The sequence below is a fragment of the Chionomys nivalis genome, chromosome 5, assembly GCF_950005125.1.
Source record: "Chionomys nivalis chromosome 5, mChiNiv1.1, whole genome shotgun sequence".
NCBI classification, from domain to species: Eukaryota; Metazoa; Chordata; class Mammalia; order Rodentia; family Cricetidae; genus Chionomys; species Chionomys nivalis.
In genome coordinates, this window is record NC_080090.1 from 59,804,213 (window position 1) to 59,825,464 (window position 21,252).

At 39.0% G+C, this 21,252-nt stretch overlaps 1 protein-coding gene across 2 annotated transcripts in view; it reads left to right on the top strand.

The window, feature by feature from the left end:
* The window catches only part of Klhl20 (kelch like family member 20), a 46,305-nt gene that overhangs the window by 20,877 nt on the left and 4,176 nt on the right, over window positions 1-21,252 (top strand). For both annotated transcript variants that reach the window (XM_057770813.1, XM_057770814.1), the window contains exons 3-11: window positions 1,238-1,811; window positions 7,295-7,453; window positions 8,793-8,887; window positions 11,142-11,257; window positions 13,071-13,254; window positions 15,856-15,999; window positions 16,770-16,903; window positions 18,790-18,998; window positions 20,296-20,402. In XM_057770813.1, the coding sequence (XP_057626796.1) occupies window positions 1,238-1,811; window positions 7,295-7,453; window positions 8,793-8,887; window positions 11,142-11,257; window positions 13,071-13,254; window positions 15,856-15,999; window positions 16,770-16,903; window positions 18,790-18,998; window positions 20,296-20,402 (1,722 nt within the window). The remainder of the gene's footprint in view (window positions 1-1,237; window positions 1,812-7,294; window positions 7,454-8,792; window positions 8,888-11,141; window positions 11,258-13,070; window positions 13,255-15,855; window positions 16,000-16,769; window positions 16,904-18,789; window positions 18,999-20,295; window positions 20,403-21,252) is intronic.

The following is a 21,252-nucleotide window of genomic DNA, read 5'->3' on the forward strand; positions in this document are numbered from 1 at the left end:
GGTCTACAGGACAGCCAGAGCTGTAAAGAGAAAGCTTGTCTTGAAGAAAAAGAAAGCACATTAAAAAACTGAAAAAACTGCTGACTGGGGTTGGCGCAGGTCTTTAATCCCAGCACTCGGGAGGCAAAGCCAAGTGGATCACTGTGAGTTTGAGGCCAGCCTGGTCTACAGAATGAGTTCCAGGACAGCTAGGGCTGTTACACAGAGAAATCCTGTCTCGAAAAACAAAACAAAACCAAAAAAAGAAAAAAGAAAAAGAAAAGGGAAAGAAAAAATAGGCATCTCTCCAACTTAAAGGAGATGATGTCATCCTCATGTAGTTGGTACAGGTTGTTAAGGTAGCCGTAATCATCTAAATTTATAGCTGCCTTTTCCACTTAGGACTGAAGAAGAAAATTTAGATAATGCAACAAAGGAACAATGTTCGTGATAACATCCTGTTGAGTTTTTCCATTGGTATTGGTCCTTGGGTTGTTTCCCCATATGAACTTCTATCATTCACTGTAAATTAAATCTATACTTTCTTCAAACAGAGCATGATATTAGGAAATAAGCTCTGATATTGAAAACCATGGGTTCCTATGAGTGAACTTTGAGTGAGGGTGCCCATGGAAGAAATTGTATTCTGGTGCCACAAGAGGTCAGAGGGTAAATGAACTCCAAGGCAGGCAGGACTCTGCTCACAGATGGCTGGCTAGACACAACTCGAAACTCGGGCAGCATCTCATCCACATAAGGTATTCCTCTAACAGGACATTGGAGACAGAATTCCCAGCATCCTATAGGGAAATTTTTCTCCCTATCTATCAGCCCACCAAGCACCAGTAGGTTCCCAGCACAGAGTCCTTTGTGTCCACAGATCCCACAGCAGAGGGAAGCAGAAAACAGGTTACAGATATTTTAGTTCTTAATTCATATGCAAAATGACATATTTGCTTAGGGCTCTCTCAGACAGTCTCAGTTTTGACTGGTTCTTCTTCCCTGTCAGCTTTTCATCAGTTTTATTAATGTAAGTAATGTGGACAAAGATAGTGTGATACCTCTGGAAAAAATATCTTTTTCATGAAATTATATAATAAAAGTAGTCTGGAATGGAATTAATAACCTGGGAAGAAATGTATGAGTTCTAGGGCTCTTTCTTTAGGCAATTTCAAGTTTCCTTACCACTTATCAGTACCTTAGAGCAAGAAGAGAACTAATAATAATTCCCTCTCTCTCCATTCCCTCATTCCTGTAGGTGTACCAACATTCGACCAGGAGAGACTGGAATGGATGTAACAAGTCGCTGCACCCTTGGAGACCCCAACAAACTGCCAGAAGGGGTTCCTCAACCTGCTCGCATGCCCTATATCTCAGACAAGCACCCTCGGCAAACCTTGGAAGTGATCAACCTTCTGAGAAAGCACCGAGAGCTATGTGATGTGGTGCTAGTTGTGAGCGCTAAGAAGATATATGCCCATCGAGTCATCTTGTCGGCCTGCAGTCCCTACTTCCGAGCAATGTTTACAGGAGAATTGGCCGAAAGCCGCCAGACAGAAGTAGTGATCCGAGACATAGATGAGAGGGCTATGGAACTACTGATTGACTTCGCATATACCTCCCAGATAACTGTGGAAGAAGGCAATGTTCAGACCCTCTTGCCTGCTGCTTGCCTCCTCCAGCTGGCAGAAATACAGGAAGCCTGCTGTGAATTCTTAAAGAGACAATTAGACCCTTCTAATTGCCTGGGCATTCGGGCTTTTGCTGACACGCATTCTTGCCGTGAGTTACTAAGGATTGCAGACAAGTTCACACAACATAACTTTCAAGAGGTGAGTTGTGGGCTATGGAGATAGCTCATTGAATAAAGTTCTTGCCATGCAAACACAGAGACCTGAGTTGAGCTCCTGACAACCAATATAGAGCCCTGCATGTCAGTAGGCACCTGTAATCAGCTTTGGAGGCACAGAAACAGAAAGATCCTGGGGCTTGCTGACCAACCAGTCTTCCTGAAACAGTTCCAGGTTCAATGAGAAGCCCCATCTGTCTCAAATAAAAAAATAATAATATAAGAATAATAAGAATAATAAAAGAAGAGACCCAACATTGACCTTTGGTCTCTACACAAACATGCATGGACAAAGTGCTCCACATACATGTGCGCGCGCGCACACACACACACACACACACACACATGTTGTACTAAGTGATTTGAATGTATTCATAATCTGTTTGTTAAAAGAACAATAGGGGGTGATTTATTTTGGGTTTTATTGCTTTGAAGAGGCCCCATGACCACGGCAACTCTTCTAAAGTAAAACATTTGATTGGGGTAGAGGCTTACAGTTCAGACGTTCAGTCCATTGTTATCATGATGGGGAGCGTGGCAGCGTGCAGGGCAGTGTGCAGGCAGACATAATGCTACAGCTGAGAATGCTACATCTTGCAGGTAACAAGAAATCGACTCAGAGTTATGCTGAGGGAAGCTTGAGCAAAAGAGACCTCAAAGCCTGCCCTCACAGTAACACCCTTCCTCCATCAAGGCCATTTTCCTTCAAACCACCACAGGGAACCAGTGAGATAGTTCAGTTTGGTAAATCTGTATTGTATCGCCAGAACCTATCGTGGAAGAAGAGAATGTTGTCTTCTGACCTCCACACTTGTGCCATAGCACATATACACACAATAATAACAATAATAATAATAAATACTTTTTAATTTTAGAGAGCATAATTTATGCTCTCTTATGAACATAAATTCAGAATTTATGTTCTCCTAAACTAACTCCTGTCTTGTATTCTGGTTCTTGCTTACAGTATCAAATAAATAGGTTGCTATAAATACTACGCCTATTAGTGATTTTTTTTTTCTAGACAGGGTTTATTTGTGTAACAGCCTTGGTTGTCCTGGAACTTGCTCTGTAGACCAGCCTGGCCTCAAACTCACAGAGATCTGCCTGCCTCTACCTCCCATGTGCTGGGATTAAAGGCGTGCGCCACCACCACCTGGCGCCTACTAGTGATTTTTAAAGGCCAATATTGTATTCTACCAGCAAAAGTTGTTTCTCCCTAATCATCTTCATAAAGGGTTTATTAATAAGCCAAAACATGGTTTATTTGTACATGAGAGAAGTGATTTCCTATAACATTTCCCTCCTGATTAGACAGTTTATTCAACAGGATAAGTTACACACCAACTATTTGGTAAATAAAAAAAAAAGAAATTTAGATGATACCAAAAGAATTTTCATTAAATTCACTTTTATTATTTATTCAGCATGGCAATAATATGAAACAATCTCTATTTGATCTGGAAATGAAGAAGCATTTCTAAGTGATAAACTAGAAAGACTAAAAGTCAAAACCATCAATTTTATCACATATAGAATTTTTTTGTGATACTAAAACAAAGGCCAAATACAAATTGAGGGAAATATTTGCAACCTTTATTTACTATCAAAAGGCTGGTCTGCTTAATGCATTGAGAGCACCAGTAATTCATACCAGTGAGCTAGCAGAAAAATAGACAATACACAGAGAGAGAAATTCAGACTGTCCTTAAATACCTGAAAGTCCACTTGTTTACTTGTTTATTCAAAAAAAAAAAAAAAAAAACGAAAAGACAAATTACAACTCACCAAAGTGCCTTTTCCCTCCAGTTTTGTTTTTTGAGATGCTGTCTTACTTTTCAGCCCAGGCCTTGAACTCAGCATCAGCCATCATCAGCCCCTTACGTGCTAGCATTTGTAGACACACCTAGTATATCTGGTCAAAGCACCATCTTTTGATTTGCAATTATCCTTAAATGTAATATATCTTCTTGGTGAGGCTGTGGAACATAGGTTCGTTGCTGGTATAAATATGCATTGACATGACCTCTTGAAAGGAAATTTGGCAGTATCTATAAAGATAACTCTTTACACCAACTTTTAAAACCGGCATTCTCAAGAACTTATACTATGTGTACTAGAAAGCAGAAGAGTTTGAAGAGGTGGATTGAGGTTCTGTATTTGATATTGGATAGGCAACTCTTTCTATGGATCTATATTCCTTGAAGGGTTAGCCTGAGATTAACTCTTGGTTCAAGTCTCTTTTAAGTGAGATATAACCTAGAAGCCATAAAGGAAAAAATTAGATTTAGCTACTAAATATGTGAAGCTTTTTTGTTTTTAAAACAGCTCCATAAATGTGATTAAATAATGCCAATGAGAGCCCTACAAAGATAGAAGAGCGCCTTGCAGCCTTCCCAGTACTGATGGGTGGTTAGCAATGGAGTGACTGGCACTGGGTAGTAGAAAAGGAGAAACGAAAACCAGAAGCGTAGGGTCAGCAGTGCAAAGAGTCTCTTTTAAGAGGACTTTCATAGAGTTGGAGCATTGGCTCAGCACTTAAGAGCACTTGTTGCTCTAGCAGAAGACCTGGGTACAATTACCATCACAGACATGGCGGCTCACAACTGTCTATAACTGCAGTCCCAGGGATCTGACATCCTCTGACCTCCATGGGCACCAGGCATGCACGTGGTACACACATACATGCAGGCAAAACACTCATACACACAAAAGTAATAAAATGAATAAGTTTTTTCAAAAGAAGGCTTAAGCCGGGCGATGGTGGCGCACGCCTTTAATCCCAGCACTCGGGAGGCAGAGGCAGGCGGATCTCTGTGAGTTCGAGACCAGCCTGGTCTACAAGAGCTAGTTCCAGGACAGGCTCCAAAGCCACAGAGAAACCCTGTCTCGAAAAAAACCAAAAAAAAAAAAAAAGAAGGCTTAATATATATTGCATATACTTCCTACTTATATGTATATTATATTTCCAGGAAGCATCTGAAAATTAATATTAAGGTCATTGGCCTTAAGTATAAGCATTTTGATACTAGAAAACAGTCAGATTAGTAGTGTTAAGGAGCCCAAGTTGGCCTTGAACTGACAGGAATGCTTCGCCTTCAGCCATCCAAGTGCTGAGATTACTGACAGAGCCACTATGGGCAGCTAACTTTGTACTCTGTACGGAAAACCTTTCCACTGTGTATACCACATTTTCTTCACTTGTCCATTATGGACCCGAGACGGACTCCCTGTCTTGGCTGTTGTGAGCACTGCTGCAGTGAAGATGGCTGTGCAGGTATCTACTCATGCTGACGGTGACTCCTTTGATTGTGTATCTAAGTCACGCCACAGGATCGTTCTCCTTCAGTTTCTGAGAATTTACATGCCACTTTCCATAGCAGCGAAATTAATATATGTTCCTAGTAACCATGCATAAGAGGTCTTTCCTACCCTCATTTTTTTTCAGCATTTGATTTAGCTCGTTTTATTCATTACAGCCCTTCTGACTATTGCAAGAGAAAATCTCAGTGCAGACCTCGTGGTGGTTTATAGTGCTGGGGATAGAACCCAGGCCCTTGAACACGCTAAGTAAGACTTTTACCACTGGGCTACATTCCCTAGCCTTTTACCCCAGCCTGCTGATATTTGTTTTTTAATCCATATAATAGAAAAATTTATCTTCTGATGAAATTTTAAAAGAATGTTAAGGCATTTTTAAAGATACACAATACCAAACTTGAACTTAAAAAAAAATAAACTGGGAAATACATAAGCAGACAGTGAAAGGTAGCCGCAGCTGAAGTCTGCAGACCGCAGAGGCCGGAACTCTTATTAGAAGTAGGCCCAAATGTGCTTTCTGGACGTTGAAGAACCCACAGCACCCAAATTAGAGTTGTGCAGTAAAATGGGCTCCAGTTAAATATAAATTCCAGAAAAGCAGCACATTGTTTGTGATGTAGATAGGCCCTGGTTTATGAGGGGTTCCCCTAAATCTGGCAGCCCTTCACAGGAGGTGCAATGCAACCATGTTCATTACTGTTTCATCTGGCTAACTAGTTATTCAGGTGAAGTGTCAAGGTCAACTGTTGAATATCCTGACCCCTAGAAAGTCAGATCATTTTAATCCTCGTGCCATGAAAGGTAATAAATAACTGTGGCTCCTGACTGCTAATTTTGTGATTTGTATTTTCTCTAATGTTTTTGAAAAAAACATTCTTGATCAAATGTTTAGAGTATTATTAAGCCCCATCATGTCCTGCTAAATATTCTAACCTTTTTGTTTTTTTGTTTTGGTTTGGTTTTTTATATTTTTTTTATTTTTATTTTTATTTTTTTATTTTTTTATTCTAACCTTTTGATGAACAAGAAAATAGCCCAGGCCGGGCGGTGGTGGTGCACACCTTTAATCCCGGCACTTGGGAGGCAGAGGCAGACGGATCTCTGTGAGTTCGAGACCAGCCTGGTCTACAAGAGCTAGTTCCAGGACAGGCTCCAAAACCACAGAGAAACCCTGTCTTGAAAAAGCAAAAAAAAAAAAAAAAAATAGCCCTGTCCCCAAAATAATGTATTGTGCTCATTAAAGGCAACACAGAGTCTGAACTTGTAGCAGTATAAGACGTCATGTATAGTGTAATAGAGAAACTACCTAGAGGGTAGCAATAGTGTTCCCCTTCCCTCAATTTCACCCTATCCACTACATCACAATAAATCTTCAAAGTCATGGCTGGCCTGCACAAAGCAATGTCCTTATTGCCACATCATTTCCATTCTGATAATTCTCTAAGACTTGGGTAAAAGTAAGCATGAATGTGTGTAATTTCTCACTAGACTATTATCTCATAGTGATTTGGTCCTCAGAAGTTTCCCTGGGCCCAATTTTTTCTTCATTATATTTATGCATGCAGTGGTAACTTTATATTCTTGTAAACTGAATCCATGTTTCTGTCCTTTTAGCAGCTGATCTTCCTCTAAAAGCTTTTCCTGGAATTTATAAACCTGCTATCACTATGAAGCTTTAATTTATTAGCATGATTGTGTAGCTTATTTTGAATATAATTTTTTATCTTATTCGTTAATTTTTTAAAGGGAAAAACTTTTAAACTAACTAAACAAGAATTAACTTTGGTAACATTGTGTATTTCCTGTTCTCCTTTATTCTCTTTTGAAACTTTTCTTTTTCTCCTTTTTTTTTTTTTTTAAAGATTTATGTTTGTTATGTATACAATTATGCCTACAGGTCAGAAGAGGGCACCAGATCTCATTACAGATGGCTGTGAGCCACCTTGTGGTTGCTGGGAATTGAACTCGGGACCTCTGGAAGAGCAGCCAGTGCTCTTAACCTCTGAGCCATGTCTCCTGCCCTCCTCGTTTTAAACACTAGCTCCATTGTAGAATATAATTTTTCCCTATAACAACAACAACAAAAACAAATAAAGGCAAAAATTGTGCTTATAGGTTCCTTTTTTCCTACCTAAATCTGAGCAGGTAATGGAGAGTGAAGAATTTATGTTACTTCCAGCCAACCAACTTATTGATATAATATCTAGTGATGAGCTCAATGTTCGGAGTGAAGAACAAGTGTTCAATGCAGTGATGGCCTGGGTCAAATACAGTATTCAGGAAAGGCGTCCTCAGTTACCCCAGGTAAGAATCAAAATGCTTCTCCGAGAGGTTGCTTTGTACTAGACACAAGTAATGTACAGAGACAAAACAATCCTTGTTTCCACATGATCTAGGCAGTAAACCTTCAGAAGCATTTGCCTGCTTATTGTTGGAAACTTACTGCTCCTTTGCTTCCTGTCTGTTTGGGATTCATTCTGTTTGAACTGTTACACAATTTAGAAATTATATAAAATTACAAAAGAAAGCAGGGATGTATCTGCTCCCTTAGGTTGGAAGTCCTACCACACTTGGAAAAGTGAGTGGACTCAGCGGTCACATGCTTAAGATTCATTCTTGTCATGACTGTAGTCCGCCTTATTCAGAAGAGATGCATTCCAAGATATTTAAAAGATGCCTAAAACGTCAAACCCTATATATACTGTGGTTTTTTTTTCAGTATAAATATATATATTCCAGGCCGGGCGGTGGTGGCGCATGCCTTTGATCCCAGCACTTGGGAGGCAGAGGCAGGCGGATCTCTGGGAGTTCGAGGCCAGCCTGGTCTACAGGAGCTAGTTCCAGGACAGGCACCAAAGCTACAGAGAAACCCTGTCTTGAAAAAACAAAAAAAAACAACAAAAAAAATTTATATATATATATATATATATATATATTCTGTGATAAAGTTTTTTTATAAATTAGATCCAGTAAAGACTAGCAGTAACTAATTATAAACAATATTTATAGTAGTACTGTAATAAACATTACTTAACTTACAAATTTTTATTTCTGGAATTTCTCACTTATTGTTGTCTAACCAAAGTTGACAACCAATAACTGAAAATGCAGAAAACAAAATTAAAGATAAGGGGAATGTGTATTTTTTTAATATTTTCTTATTTATTCTATTATTTTATATGTGTGAGTGTTTTGCCTACATGTATGTAAGTACACTATGTGTGTGTCTGGTGCCCACAAACGTCAGAATAGTGCTTTGGATTCCTTGGAATTGGAGTTACATCCAACATGTGGATACTGGGCATTATGACCAGATCCTCTGCAAGAGCAGCAATTACTTTTTAACTGCTGAGACATCTCTGCAACCTGGAAAGTCTAGTCTAAGAGTTTAGAAGTTATTGATGACAGCATTCTAAAGTAGCATTCTAAGGTGATACTAGTATGTATATGGTTTTGTAACTAGTCTACATTACTGAATTGATAGAATAAATTTTAGATTTACTCTTTATCCCTTACACCCTTCTAAACTGATTATGTCCAATTAGATCCCAAAACTTCTGGCTGCACAATCAGTAAACATGAGTCAGTACTCCTAACAAATTGTAATGGGAGCTATGCCTTAATTGTGTTTATTATCCCGTAGGTGCTGCAGCATGTTCGCCTGCCTTTGCTTAGTCCCAAGTTCCTGGTGGGCACCGTCGGCTCTGATCCTCTCATTAAAAGTGATGAAGAATGCAGGTATGAGTGGATAAGAAAATTCAACAACTGAACATTTCTAATTTCTGTTTTTCTCCTTACTGGTATTGCTTCTGAATATTGTATTTCTTATGCCAAAACTAGGGTAGTCAGTATTTAACAAGTTTTTCTTCTGGACTGGGGTCAAGGGGAGAAGGAAGACAGGACTGAGCTTTGAGTATTCTGTTCCCGTAGGAGTTTTTGTTGTTTTAATATTTATTTATTAATTTTTATTTTATGTGCATTGGTGCTTTGCCTGCATGTATGTCTGTGTGAGGGTGTCGGGTCCCCTGGAACTGGAGTTACAGACAGTTGTGAGCTGCCATGTGGGTGCTGGATATTGAACTGGGTCCCCTGGTAGAGCAGCCAGTGCTCTTAACTGCTCAGTCATTTCTCTAGCCCCTTTTGTTTTGTTTTTTAATGTGTGGTGTTTATTGGAGAAGTGGTAATAAAGAAGTAGATTTCTAAGTTTTGATGCATGTTTGACTTTGAAAAGTCAATTCTCTTTTATTGTTTTTCCATGAAATAAATAAATAATGCCGTGAGTCTGTCTGAGTACTTTCTCATTGATCACATAATGTCTAACAGAAATAGGATAGATTCACTTCAAAGATTATAGACAGTTAAAAGTTCTGCCCCTCCTTACATAGTTTTGGGAAGGTCATTGATATATCTCAATGAAATCATTTCCAGATAGTCTTAAGAATGAAGACCTTATTGATTTACTGAGCTATCTCTGTAATAGATAAAGAAATTTGGAATTATTCCAGATCCTAGAACATAGGTAGGGCATATAATCCATTGCATTTCCTCTGTGATCTTGGGCTTGCCATTAGTGAGAAATGCAACATTTGAGATTAGATGTTTGTGTTTTCAGTTTGAAAAAGTACATGTTTGGGGTGGGGAATACTGATGAGATGGCTCAGTGGATGCAGTAGCCTGCCACCATGCCTGACAACTTGTGTTTAATCCAAAACCCACATGGTAGAAGAACAGAACTGACTTCTGCACATCTCTGTTGTGACACTTGCATCCCATACGCATAGATAAAAGTTAAATAAAAACTTTTACATTTGTAAAAATAGAACAGAATAGATCACTAGCGGTCAGTTCCCTAATTATATGTGAAGGGAAATATGTAAATTAACACAGGATGAAATATAAAGAAATAATACAGAGATATCCCTCCCCCAATTAAGCATAAAACAGATTATATTGATCCTGATATGGGAAGTAAAGTTCTTTTGAAGTTGATGCCTGCCTGGTACCGTAGCCTTGGCACCCTAGCCTTGGCACTGGGCAGTGCTTACTCTGTAAGCTCCTTCATCTGTAAGGAGCGAGAGAATAAGTACCCGTTCCACATGCCTATTAATTATATGAGTGCGTATATTAAGAGCTTAAAGCAGAAACTAGAAGGTCGCCGTATTGTTGCAGTTAATTCTTTGTTGGATGCTAAGTGTTACCTGTGCTGCAGTCTTTTTAGAGCCTTTGTCTATAGTAAAAGCTGACTGAGTCTATCTTTCAAGTTTGGGGAACTAGAAAAAAAAACCCTAATCTTTGGTTTGATTTCCTTTTAATTTTTGTTTTGTTTTCTGTTTATTTTGTTACTAGGACAAATAAAGAGGAGAAAATACATTTTTGGGTTGTGCATAGCACCAATCATGTATGAATTACTCGTTGTAGTGTAAATAATGAGAAATCAAAACACAGTAATTCAGGGTACATTTGGAGTTGAAGTATAACAGTATGGTAGAATTTACATAAATCAGAAACTGAATCTCCTAAAATATTCATATGCAGAATATTGTACTATGTCAATCTCTAGGCTGTGCTCTTAAAGGAATATTGAGAAATGTGTTGTTTATGTCAGTGAACAGTTGTATGAAAGCACTCTTAGCAAATACCCACTGCTCTCACTGATGTCCTTTCCAGACACCTGTAGACTCTCTAAGCAAGCTGGTGACGTGTTGGTTTTTTAGGGGAAGGGGTAAGATGTTCTCTGTTCTTTGATTGTTGAGCTTTAGGTTAGAATTAGCCTCAAGTATGAAGTTACGCTGGAAATGCCATCGACTCAGAAATCCTAGTGTGGCTTGCATCGTGGTTCATGTCTGTGCCAATTTCAGTATTGACAGGCAACAGGGTTTGGTTTAACTTGTGCTTGTTCCCTTTTACTAACATGTTTTCTTACATCATACAGGGACTTAACTTGCAACATTATTTAGTCATTTGAAATAAATGCAAAGTTATTTTTCTACAGAGACTTGGTAGATGAGGCTAAAAACTACCTCCTATTGCCTCAAGAACGACCACTAATGCAAGGACCAAGGACAAGGCCACGGAAACCTATTCGATGTGGAGAAGTGCTCTTTGCAGGTGCCAATCTTTGTTTGTTTAGTTTTTTGTTTTCTTTAAGTTAAATCTCACTGTGTTGCCCAAGCTGTCCTAGAATTTTCTATATGGTGTAGGTCCTCCCACATCATCTTCTATCTATATACCACCATGTCCAGTACAGGCTTATCTTTTAATATACTGCAATTAAACAAATATTCTCAGGTATGTTTGAATAATCATTTACATAGTTGTGATACCTGCGATGATAAGATATACAAAGTAAGTCAACAAGGCTATTCTTCAAAATCTGTCTTTTCAACTGGGTTTGGTGGTACATGCCTTTAATCCCAGCATTTAGGATACAAAGGCAGATGAATCTCTGAGTTAGAGGCCAATCTGGTCTACAGAGTGAGTTCCAGGATAGGCAGGGCTACATAAAGAAACCCTTTCTCCAAAAAGAAAAGAAAAGAAAGAAAGAAAGAAAGAAAGAAAGAAAGAAAGAAAGAAAGAAAGAAAGAAAGAAAGAAAGAAAGAAAGAAAAAGAAATCTGTCTTTTCATAATTTTGTAGGTTGAAGTCCAAAGCCAAGGTACCAGCAGTGTTGCCTGCTGCTGAGACCTACCTCCCTCCTCCACATGCAGAGTACCTTCCTCTGTGCCCTTGGCCTCACACGGCCTTTTCTCTGTGTGAGTGACGGATGAGACAAGTCTCTGAGGTCTTTTCCTCTCATTGGTCCTACTATAATGGTCCACCTTTATGGCTTCATTCACTTTAATTACCTCCTTAAAGGCAGTCTCCAGTCACAGTGGAACTTTGACTTCAACATATGACTTTTGGAGATCCACAGTTAAGTCTCTAATATCTGATTATGTCATCCATGTGATATGGGGATCACAGTGCACACAAAACCACCATGGTCTCTAACTTCTCTAAGTCAACAGGCAAGATTGAAGTTTTGTTCCTGAACGGTCCCTTTTTTCCCTTTTGATATTGAAGAATACCACTTACCAGGTAGCATTAATTTGATATGAAATCATCAGTCCAATATAAAGCTGGTTTTAAGCTTTCCACTATTTAGTTGTGCCAGAGATTTAATGATTGGTTGATCTCAAAGATTATGAGCCCTCACATTTCCAGCCTAGGGCCATTTTAGAGTTTAGGATGTTTTCTCTGATACTGAAATTCCTTATATATGCCCCGTTACACAGTTCACATTTAAGCAAATTACTGTATACAAGACTGGCTGTGGTTTAGTACTAGGTGACTCTTCTAATTTGAGTGAAACAACAGTAAAGTAAAATTATATCACGTTGAGATTTGGAATAAAGAAAATGAACTTTTGGTTTATCTAGAAGGTAGTTAATATTATTCTGCTCTGAATGTAGCTCAGGAATTTATTTGACATCCTTTAAAACTAATAGTTCCCAAAGTGTTTTGAGCATAAAATAATCTTATTTTTTTATGTTTCAGAATCACTCTTATTTTATGTTGAAATGGGGATGATTTGAAAGCAAAATTTAATATATCTGCCATTACCACAGCCCCACCCCCCTGGTCATTTAGAAAAGAATAATGGAACTTGGCTTGGCAGTTATTTTAAATCATACTCACTATACTAGTCTACCCAGGCTGCCATAACAAAATAGTACTTCAGATCAAAGAAATGAATTTTCTTTCAGTTCTGGAGACTGAAATCCAAGATCAAGGTTACAGCCCAGTAACTGTTGGTGACTTTTGATGACTATAACTTGACCTGCTTCTGCCATGTGCTTGGAGAGTCAGAGCTTTAGGTCACAGAGAGCCTAGCAGTCTACCTTAGAACAGGTATTCTCTTAACAATTTCTGCCCCTCCCTAGTTGGTGGTTGGTGTAGTGGAGACGCCATTTCCAGTGTTGAACGGTACGACCCACAGACCAATGAGTGGCGAATGGTGGCTTCCATGAGTAAAAGACGGTGTGGAGTTGGAGTCAGTGTTCTTGATGACCTGTTGTATGCAGTAGGCGGCCATGATGGATCCTCCTATCTCAACAGTGTTGAAAGGTAAGGGTAATTTGAAAAAAGTCCCTATTGTCCCTATGATTTTGTTTGAGATGTTAATTAAGAAACAGATGTGACTTACTATTTTAGTCTTACATCTGTGAGACCAATTAACAGTCTAGACTCCTTAGAATGACACACAAGATCTTTGTGATCTGATCTCTACCAATCTTTCTGGTCTCTTCCCCATGTACACCATTTTCTAAGCTTGCAACTGCAGATACAACAAATTGCTTCAACTCTTTGGACATGCCATTGTCTTGCCTTCTTCAATCCCTGCATATATGCATGCTGTTCTTCTCCCCTGAAATATCTTTGACACTTTAAGGCTTATGAGATTTGAAATATTACTTCCTGCATAAAACCTTCTTTGACTACAGATGAGCTACTCATTTCTCTGCTCTTTCATGAATATTTTAAGTATGCTTGTACATGTTGTACTAGTCAATTGTTGAGGTACCTGGCACATTGGAACTCTACAGTGAGTGGTATTTTTTTAAGTTTCTTATTGCCACACACTCTCTTTCATTAAGCAGTGTTGACCTACAATGATTTTATCATAGTTCCAATGCATATTTATAAAACCTAGTGTAACCAGTTCTGGATATTGGTTCTAGATATGACATAGCTAAAACACAAAACCAGAGGGTTGGCTCTACAAATTGGGGGGAGGGGGGCAGGGGGGAGATGACAGGTAGAATGACACTTAGACATGAATCAGTGGGCAAAATAAATCAAAGTTCAAATGACTAAATATTTATAGCTTAACAATTAAATTAATATATTCCAAATGTATAAAATGTAACTAAGGTAGTACACAGAGACAAACATATGAATGATATGCTACATGCTTTTTTTTTTTTTTTTTTTGGCTTCTCAAGACAGAGTTTATCTGTAGCTTTGGAGCCTGCTGTCCTGGAACTAGCTCTTATAGAGTCTGCCCTCGAACTCAAAGAGATCTGCCTGCCCCTGCCTCCCCAGTGCTGGGATTAAAGGCGTGTGCCAACCACCGCCCGGTGCTGCATGCTTTTGAAAGTAAGAAAAATGAAAGCAACAGGTGGCACACACATGTAATCCCAGTGCTTGGGAGCCAAAGCAGGAGAAATCACAAGTTCAAGGCCAGTCTGAGATACATAGTGATACCCTGTGTCAAAGAGAGAAAAAGAGAGAGAAAGCAAACCATGCTTTTAAAGAGCAAAAAAATCCAGCAAAATAGAAAAAAAAGAGAGAGAGAGAAAGAAAGAAAAAGTAATGAAAACTTAAAAAGTAAAAATGGATATAGCTATACAAGGAGCAGCTTGGTATTCTTTTGTTTTTGGTTTTTGGGTTTTTGTTTTTAGTGGTTAAGAGTCTTGTACATGCTAGATAAGCACTCTACTATTGAGCTATGTGCTCGGCCTTGTAGTTCCTGATTTTAATTATCAGAGTGTCAGAAACAACCTAAGAATATAGCAATGAGAATAGGAGTAAGGGACTGGAAAGACTGCTCAGTGGTTCAGAACACTGTTACCTTTACAGAGGAACTGAATCCAGTTTCGTGCACCCAGTTGGGCAGTTCACAACCATCTCTAGCTCCAGCTTCAGGAGCTCCACCACCCTCTTTGGGCTTCTGTGGGTACTACACTCATGGGCACATGCACACAGATAGACATACACACATATAATAAAAATAAGTCTTTTTTTAAAAAAAATTGGGTTAAACCGTGCATCTCACATTACAATATAACAAAATAGTTCAAAGGAAAAATCTATACTTATATTAACAAAAATATCTCAAAAATACATCAGAGGAGAAAATTTCACAGTGTGTGATATTATGTAAATAAACATTCCTGCATTTAAATAAATGCACGAGTAGATAATATATTTTATTGCAGAGGCTTAAGGGATGTATGTCAAATCCAAATGGAAAGAGACTAGAGTTGAAATGGAATTCTGTAGCATCCTGATATTTTAAAGAAAAATATATTCAAAATAAAAGTTAAAATAAAATTTTAAAAAGTTAATTAGGTTGGGGTATAGGTCTATAGCAGCACAGTTGCTAGCATGTGAGCCCCCTGTTCAATCCCCAGCACTGCTCAGTTCGGTTTTCATATGCTTGATTATTAGTCAGCCTGTTTGAGGGAAAGAACAGCCCTTAAATAGAAATATATGCTTATATGCTCCAAATACTGAAATGAATTTTTATTTGGGCCATCAGCTCACAAAAACTGACATGGAGACTTATTATTAATTATGAAAGCTTGGCCTATGGCTTGGGCGTGTTCCATTAGCTCTTATAACTTAAATTAACCCATTTCTATTCATCTGTGTTTTCCCTTGTAGCTTTTTACCTCTTCCGTCTTACACCCCCTGTTTCTTTTCTATGTCCTCTGGTGTCTCTCTCATGCCTAGATTTGTCTCTTCTTTCTCTGTGTGTCCAGAAGTCACACCTAACCCACTTACTGCTTAGCTACTGGACACTCAGCTCTTTATTAAACCAATCAGAAAGCACCTTGGCAAGGACACATCTTCACAGTGTACAAAAAGATTATTCCACACAAAATACCATAAACACAGCCAAGCTCTAGCGTGTAATACAAGCTCTCAATGTGTTCTTTGCAGATATGACCCCAAAACAAACCAGTGGAGCAGTGATGTGGCCCCTACAAGCACCTGCAGGACAAGTGTTGGTGTGGCAGTACTTGGAGGTTTTCTCTATGCTGTGGGCGGACAGGATGGTGTCTCTTGCCTCAATATTGTTGAGAGGTGACTTATTTTTAATCAAAATAATTTTTATTTTTTTAAATGAATATACAAAGTTCTTTTGCTTTTTTATATATCCCTAAATGGCCTACTATGAAAGAGAGAGACAACACATGTGTGTGTTTGTGTGTGTGTGTTTGTGTGTGTGTGTGTTTGTGTGTGTGTGTGTGTGTAGATCAGATGACTTTGAGAGACTGGTTCTGTCCTTCTACCATTTTATGTCCCCCCACCATCTGTTCTTTAATTGATTAAAAATATATTTGTGGTAAACATGATATGTTCAAATATTTAAACCATGTAGAATGGCTAAGTCAAACTAATTAACTGATTTATTTCCTTACATACTTTGGGGGTTTTGGCGAAAACAGTTAAAATCTACACTCAACAGTTTCAACAGTAACTACTCACCTATTGTACTTTAGATTTCTTGAACTTATTCTTTGACCAGCATCTCTCTGATCCTGCCAACCCCTCATTGCGAGAGGAGTCCATTCTACTCTTTGCTTCTACAAATGAGACTAATTTTAGATTCTATCTTCAAGATATGGTATTTTTCTTCATGTGTCTGATTTATTTTACTTAACAAAATGTCCCCCATGTTCTTCGTATTGTCACAAATAACAAAATATGGCTTTTAAAAAAAATGAGTAGTAGGTGTGTGTGCCCATACATTTTTTTAAATCTATGATAAATCTCTGTATCCATTATATCTCTTGTGATTTCAGGCCTGTGGAAACTACTTGGGCCAACAGGAATGTTTTTCCTCCCTGCAGGTATGATCCAAAGGAGAACAAGTGGACTCGGGTGGCTTCTATGAGTACTAGAAGACTAGGGGTTGCTGTGGCTGTGTTGGGAGGGTTCTTATATGCTGTAGGTGGCTCTGATGGAACGTCTCCACTCAACACAGGTTAGTTCCTCGTAAGGCAGCCTAAGTCCCCAAAGCAGCATGTTTTTCTGGGGAGAATCCCTCTGCACTGGCAGGCTTTCTGTGCAAACTTGACATGACCTAGAGCCGTCAGAGAGGAAGGAGTCTCAGATAAGGAAATGCCTCCATGCAATCCAGCTGTAAGGCATTTTCTCAATTAGTGATCATTGGGGAAGGGTCCAGCCCATGGTGGGGGGGTGCCATCCCTGGGCAAGTGGTCCCAAGTTCTATACGAAAGCAGGCTGAATAAGCCAGGGGAAACAAGCCTGTAAGCATCTCTCCTCCATGGCCTCTGCATCAGCTTCTGCCTCCAGACTTCAGCCCTGCTTGAGTTCCTATTCTGACTTCCTCCAGTGATGGACTATGATCTGGAAGTGTAAACCAATAAATCCTTTCCTGCCCAGCTTGTTCTTTGGTCATGGTGTTTCCTTGCAACAATAGAAACCCTAAGACACCCTTTATACAAAATATAAAAAGCTCAAGTTATTTTATAATTTTCACTATAACATCTTTATTAATTCTTTGAGAATTTCATACTATATATATATATATATATATATTTTTTTTTTTTTTTTTTGGTTTTTCGAGACAGGGTTTTTCTGTGGTTTTGGAGCCTGTCCTGGAACTAGCTCTTGTAGACCAGGCTGGTCTCGAACTCACAGAGATCCGCCTGCCTCTGCCTCCCAAGTGCTGGGATTAAAGGCGTGCGCCACCACCGCCCGGCTTCATACAGTATATTTTTATTATGTTCACCTTCCTACTTCTCCCAGATCTACTCCCTCCTCCCCATTCCCTCCCTTTTATCTCTTTTCTTTTTTTAATAACCCACTAAGTCTAATTTGTTTTGCACATATATTCATGAATGTATTTGATATTTAAGAAAATGTTATGTTTTTCTCTCTAGGGAAATGCAATTCATGACTTCTAGTATGTTTCCCAAAGTTTTCTTTCTCTATATACTTTATAAGCTGCTAGAAACTTATACTGAATTTTTTAAAAAAAAATTTGAGACTGCAGAGATAGATCAGGGGATTAATGGTTAATAGCACTTGTTCTTGCAGAGGACCTGGGTTCACTTCTCAGTTCCCACATGGTGACTGATGACCAGTAACACCAGTTCCAGGGGATCTGTTGAGGACACCAGGTATGCACAGGGTGTGCATACATACATGAAGGCAAAACACTTACACATTAAATAAATAAGTGGATAAATAAATAAGGTGTAGGCTACAACTGAAAAAAAATCTACTTTCTAAATAATGACTTCCCTTCTTCCCATAATCACAACCTACCCTTAATAAAAAATAATTTTTTTAATATAAGAATAAATAAAACCTTAGAACTACAAGCTTCTTTGCCTTTTCTGTCTAGACATAGTAGGTATTTTTATCTAAGGATGTGTCAGTGGCACACCCATGAGATTCATTGTTATGCCTCTTTAGAGGCTTAAAAGACACTGGCATGGGAGAGCACTTGGGAGGCAGGAACAGGAGGATCATGAGTTTGAGGCCAGCTTGAGCTATGTAATGAGTTCTAGGCCTGCACCACAGAGCAAGACTCCATGAATAAGTAATTAGATGAGTAATCTGAGGAGTACAAGAGTACAGAAGCTGTCCAATTATTACAATAAAATCTTAGTGCTAAACTGATCTTATAAATCATAATCTAGTTCCACCCCACTGAAGAGAATAAGCACACAGAATTAGTTATGTGGCCAAAACTAGAACTTAACTAATGTCCTTTCCTCAGAAGTTGACTGCAAGAAACTGGTTCCCATCAGATTCTATACTGAAAAGAAATGCCATCGTATTTTGGCTATGAAGAGAGCAGATTAGTGGTCACTTACTGGTCTTTTCTTTTCCCTACAGTGGAGCGCTACAATCCTCAGGAAAACAGATGGCACACCATAGCCCCTATGGGGACCCGAAGGAAACACCTAGGTTGTGCAGTGTACCAGGACATGATCTATGCTGTAGGAGGGAGAGACGACACTACAGAGCTTAGCAGTGCTGAGAGATACAACCCCAGAACTAACCAGTGGTCTCCCGTGGTGGCCATGACGTCCCGCAGGAGTGGAGTAAGTGCCAGCTGCCGAGAGCTTTGTAAACAAGCATGGAAGGGGTGTTCAGATGGAATGCTCTGTGAAGATATTTTCTATCCATTCATATATTTAATTATGTAGTTATTTTTTATTATTTATCTTCTATCAGCTACTTCTCCAGAAGGTATCTTCCCTATATTGTTTATACCCCTCTATTTAAGTTCTGTATATCAGTACTAGTTATTCCTATGTAATATTTCTAGCTATTTTTCTTAGTAGACTTTGCATACTAATGCAAATATTTAGGTAAAACATCTGGCCCTTCTATGAGTCTTCCAAAACTGGTTTGAGTCTGTCCCATCTACAGTGAAGGCCAGATCTGCTGAGTGTTGTCAAGATCTCAACCATGAATGAATGACCTGTCACTAAAAGTTATCCAAGGTAGAATATAAAATCCTCCCTTCTGGGAATGTTTGTCTCAGCAAAACCTAACCCATTAGCCATTAATCATGGCAGGAATCCCTCAGTGGAGGACACATACTCAATAGGAAAGAGAAGCAAACAGTCCCTAAGGACTCCATAATCTGGTTTGCAGAAATCAAGGGGCCTTACTGAAAAGCACCAGCAAGTGAAAGACTCACATATCTGTGGCCATTTATTACTGGAAACTTAACAGACTTTTAGTTATATTCCTATTATTCTCACTGCTTCATGTTGATTGTATTTCCATTCATTTGGAAGGCAGAAATGTCTACACAATTCTCCTTCTAGAGCTCTTAGTCTGAAGGAAAGTGAGGTGTCTGCAGTACCTGCAGTAAAGATGCGCTGTGCTCGTAGTGTATGTGCCAGAAGGACATGGGAGATGGGCTTAATTCACACGCGTTAACACCTGCACGCTAGCTCAGAGCCTAACAGTAGAATGACTAGAGCATAGAGTCCATTAGGAGAGGGAAATGTGGGAGCTGAGGCCAAACATGGTGCCTCTAACAGATTTCTGGCAGGCCTAAATAACACTATGGACCTAAACCTGTCACTGGGCAGGGGTGACATGTTGTTAGAAAGTGGATTCGAGTGAGCAAAGCAGGCTCAGATATAGTTTGGTGGTTCTCGCTCACATGTAGTGAATGGCTTCCTAAATTTTACAAATATATGCTCTGATTCTTGTGTACGTATAGTAATTTGGTACAGAATTTAACGGTTCCCATAATGTCATAGATTACTGCTAATTTTTCCTTCTGAATTCATGTAAACTATAAAATGAAACCATAAGAGGTTTGAGAAATTTACAATTCCCCAGTGGTTTTCTCAACGCCACTGTGCTCTGCCCTTATAGGTTGGTCTGGCAGTGGTCAACGGACAGCTCATGGCAGTGGGAGGTTTTGACGGCACTACATACTTGAAGACCATTGAAGTTTTCGACCCAGATGCCAATACTTGGAGGTAACCTTTTCATGTTGCAAGTCTTTTCATTACTGACTTCAAATTATGAGCTCGAGAAGGATCATGACCACCAAAACTGGGATGGCCAGGGCCCTGAAGTCCTCGTGTGGTTTCCTGAAGAGAGCTGAGTTGACTCAGATATGATGATGCATTTTAACTTGCTGTTCTAAAGTGTCTGATAAAAAACTCCAAAATTCTTCTAATAATCATCTCATTTTATATAAGTAGAGGTGAGGAAAACACTATCATTTCTATTCTCTTCACATCCTAATGGCAAAACCAGAACACCATGAAAATAAAAGGCACTTAAATAAGCTAGTGACAGTAGACTCAGAGCCTGGGCCTTCAGTTCTCAGTTTGTCCGTACAGGTTCTTGTCTTTGAGAAGCCTTATTTCTGGGGGGAAAAGTGTAGTTACTTTCAAAAAAAAAATATTTTAAAGCCTATTCCTTCTTTAGCTTTTAAACGTGTATTGCTATAGAGTCTTCTGTTGTGAAATCCAGCCTGTTTTAATTTTCACTTTTAGGTAGGAAGCTATACCTTATTTCTGAGAGTTTAGCTATATTGAACTTCATTTTATAGATTTTATGTTTCTTTTAACTCCTCAGGCCCAGGGGTGGGCACAGGGGTAGAGTACATGCCTAGCTGGAGGAGAGCCTGACCTCAACCTCTAGCGTTCTCCCTATCTCAAAATTCAGAGGCAGATGCTGAGCAAGCACTCCCTCCAGTTCCTTTTACAGAGACTGAGAGCACTGTCTTGAGATTCTCTACTGAGCAGTCAAATTACTGAGGTCAGATTAATAACATCATGGTACTTTTTGCTCAGACATTACATTTTTCATGACCAGTTC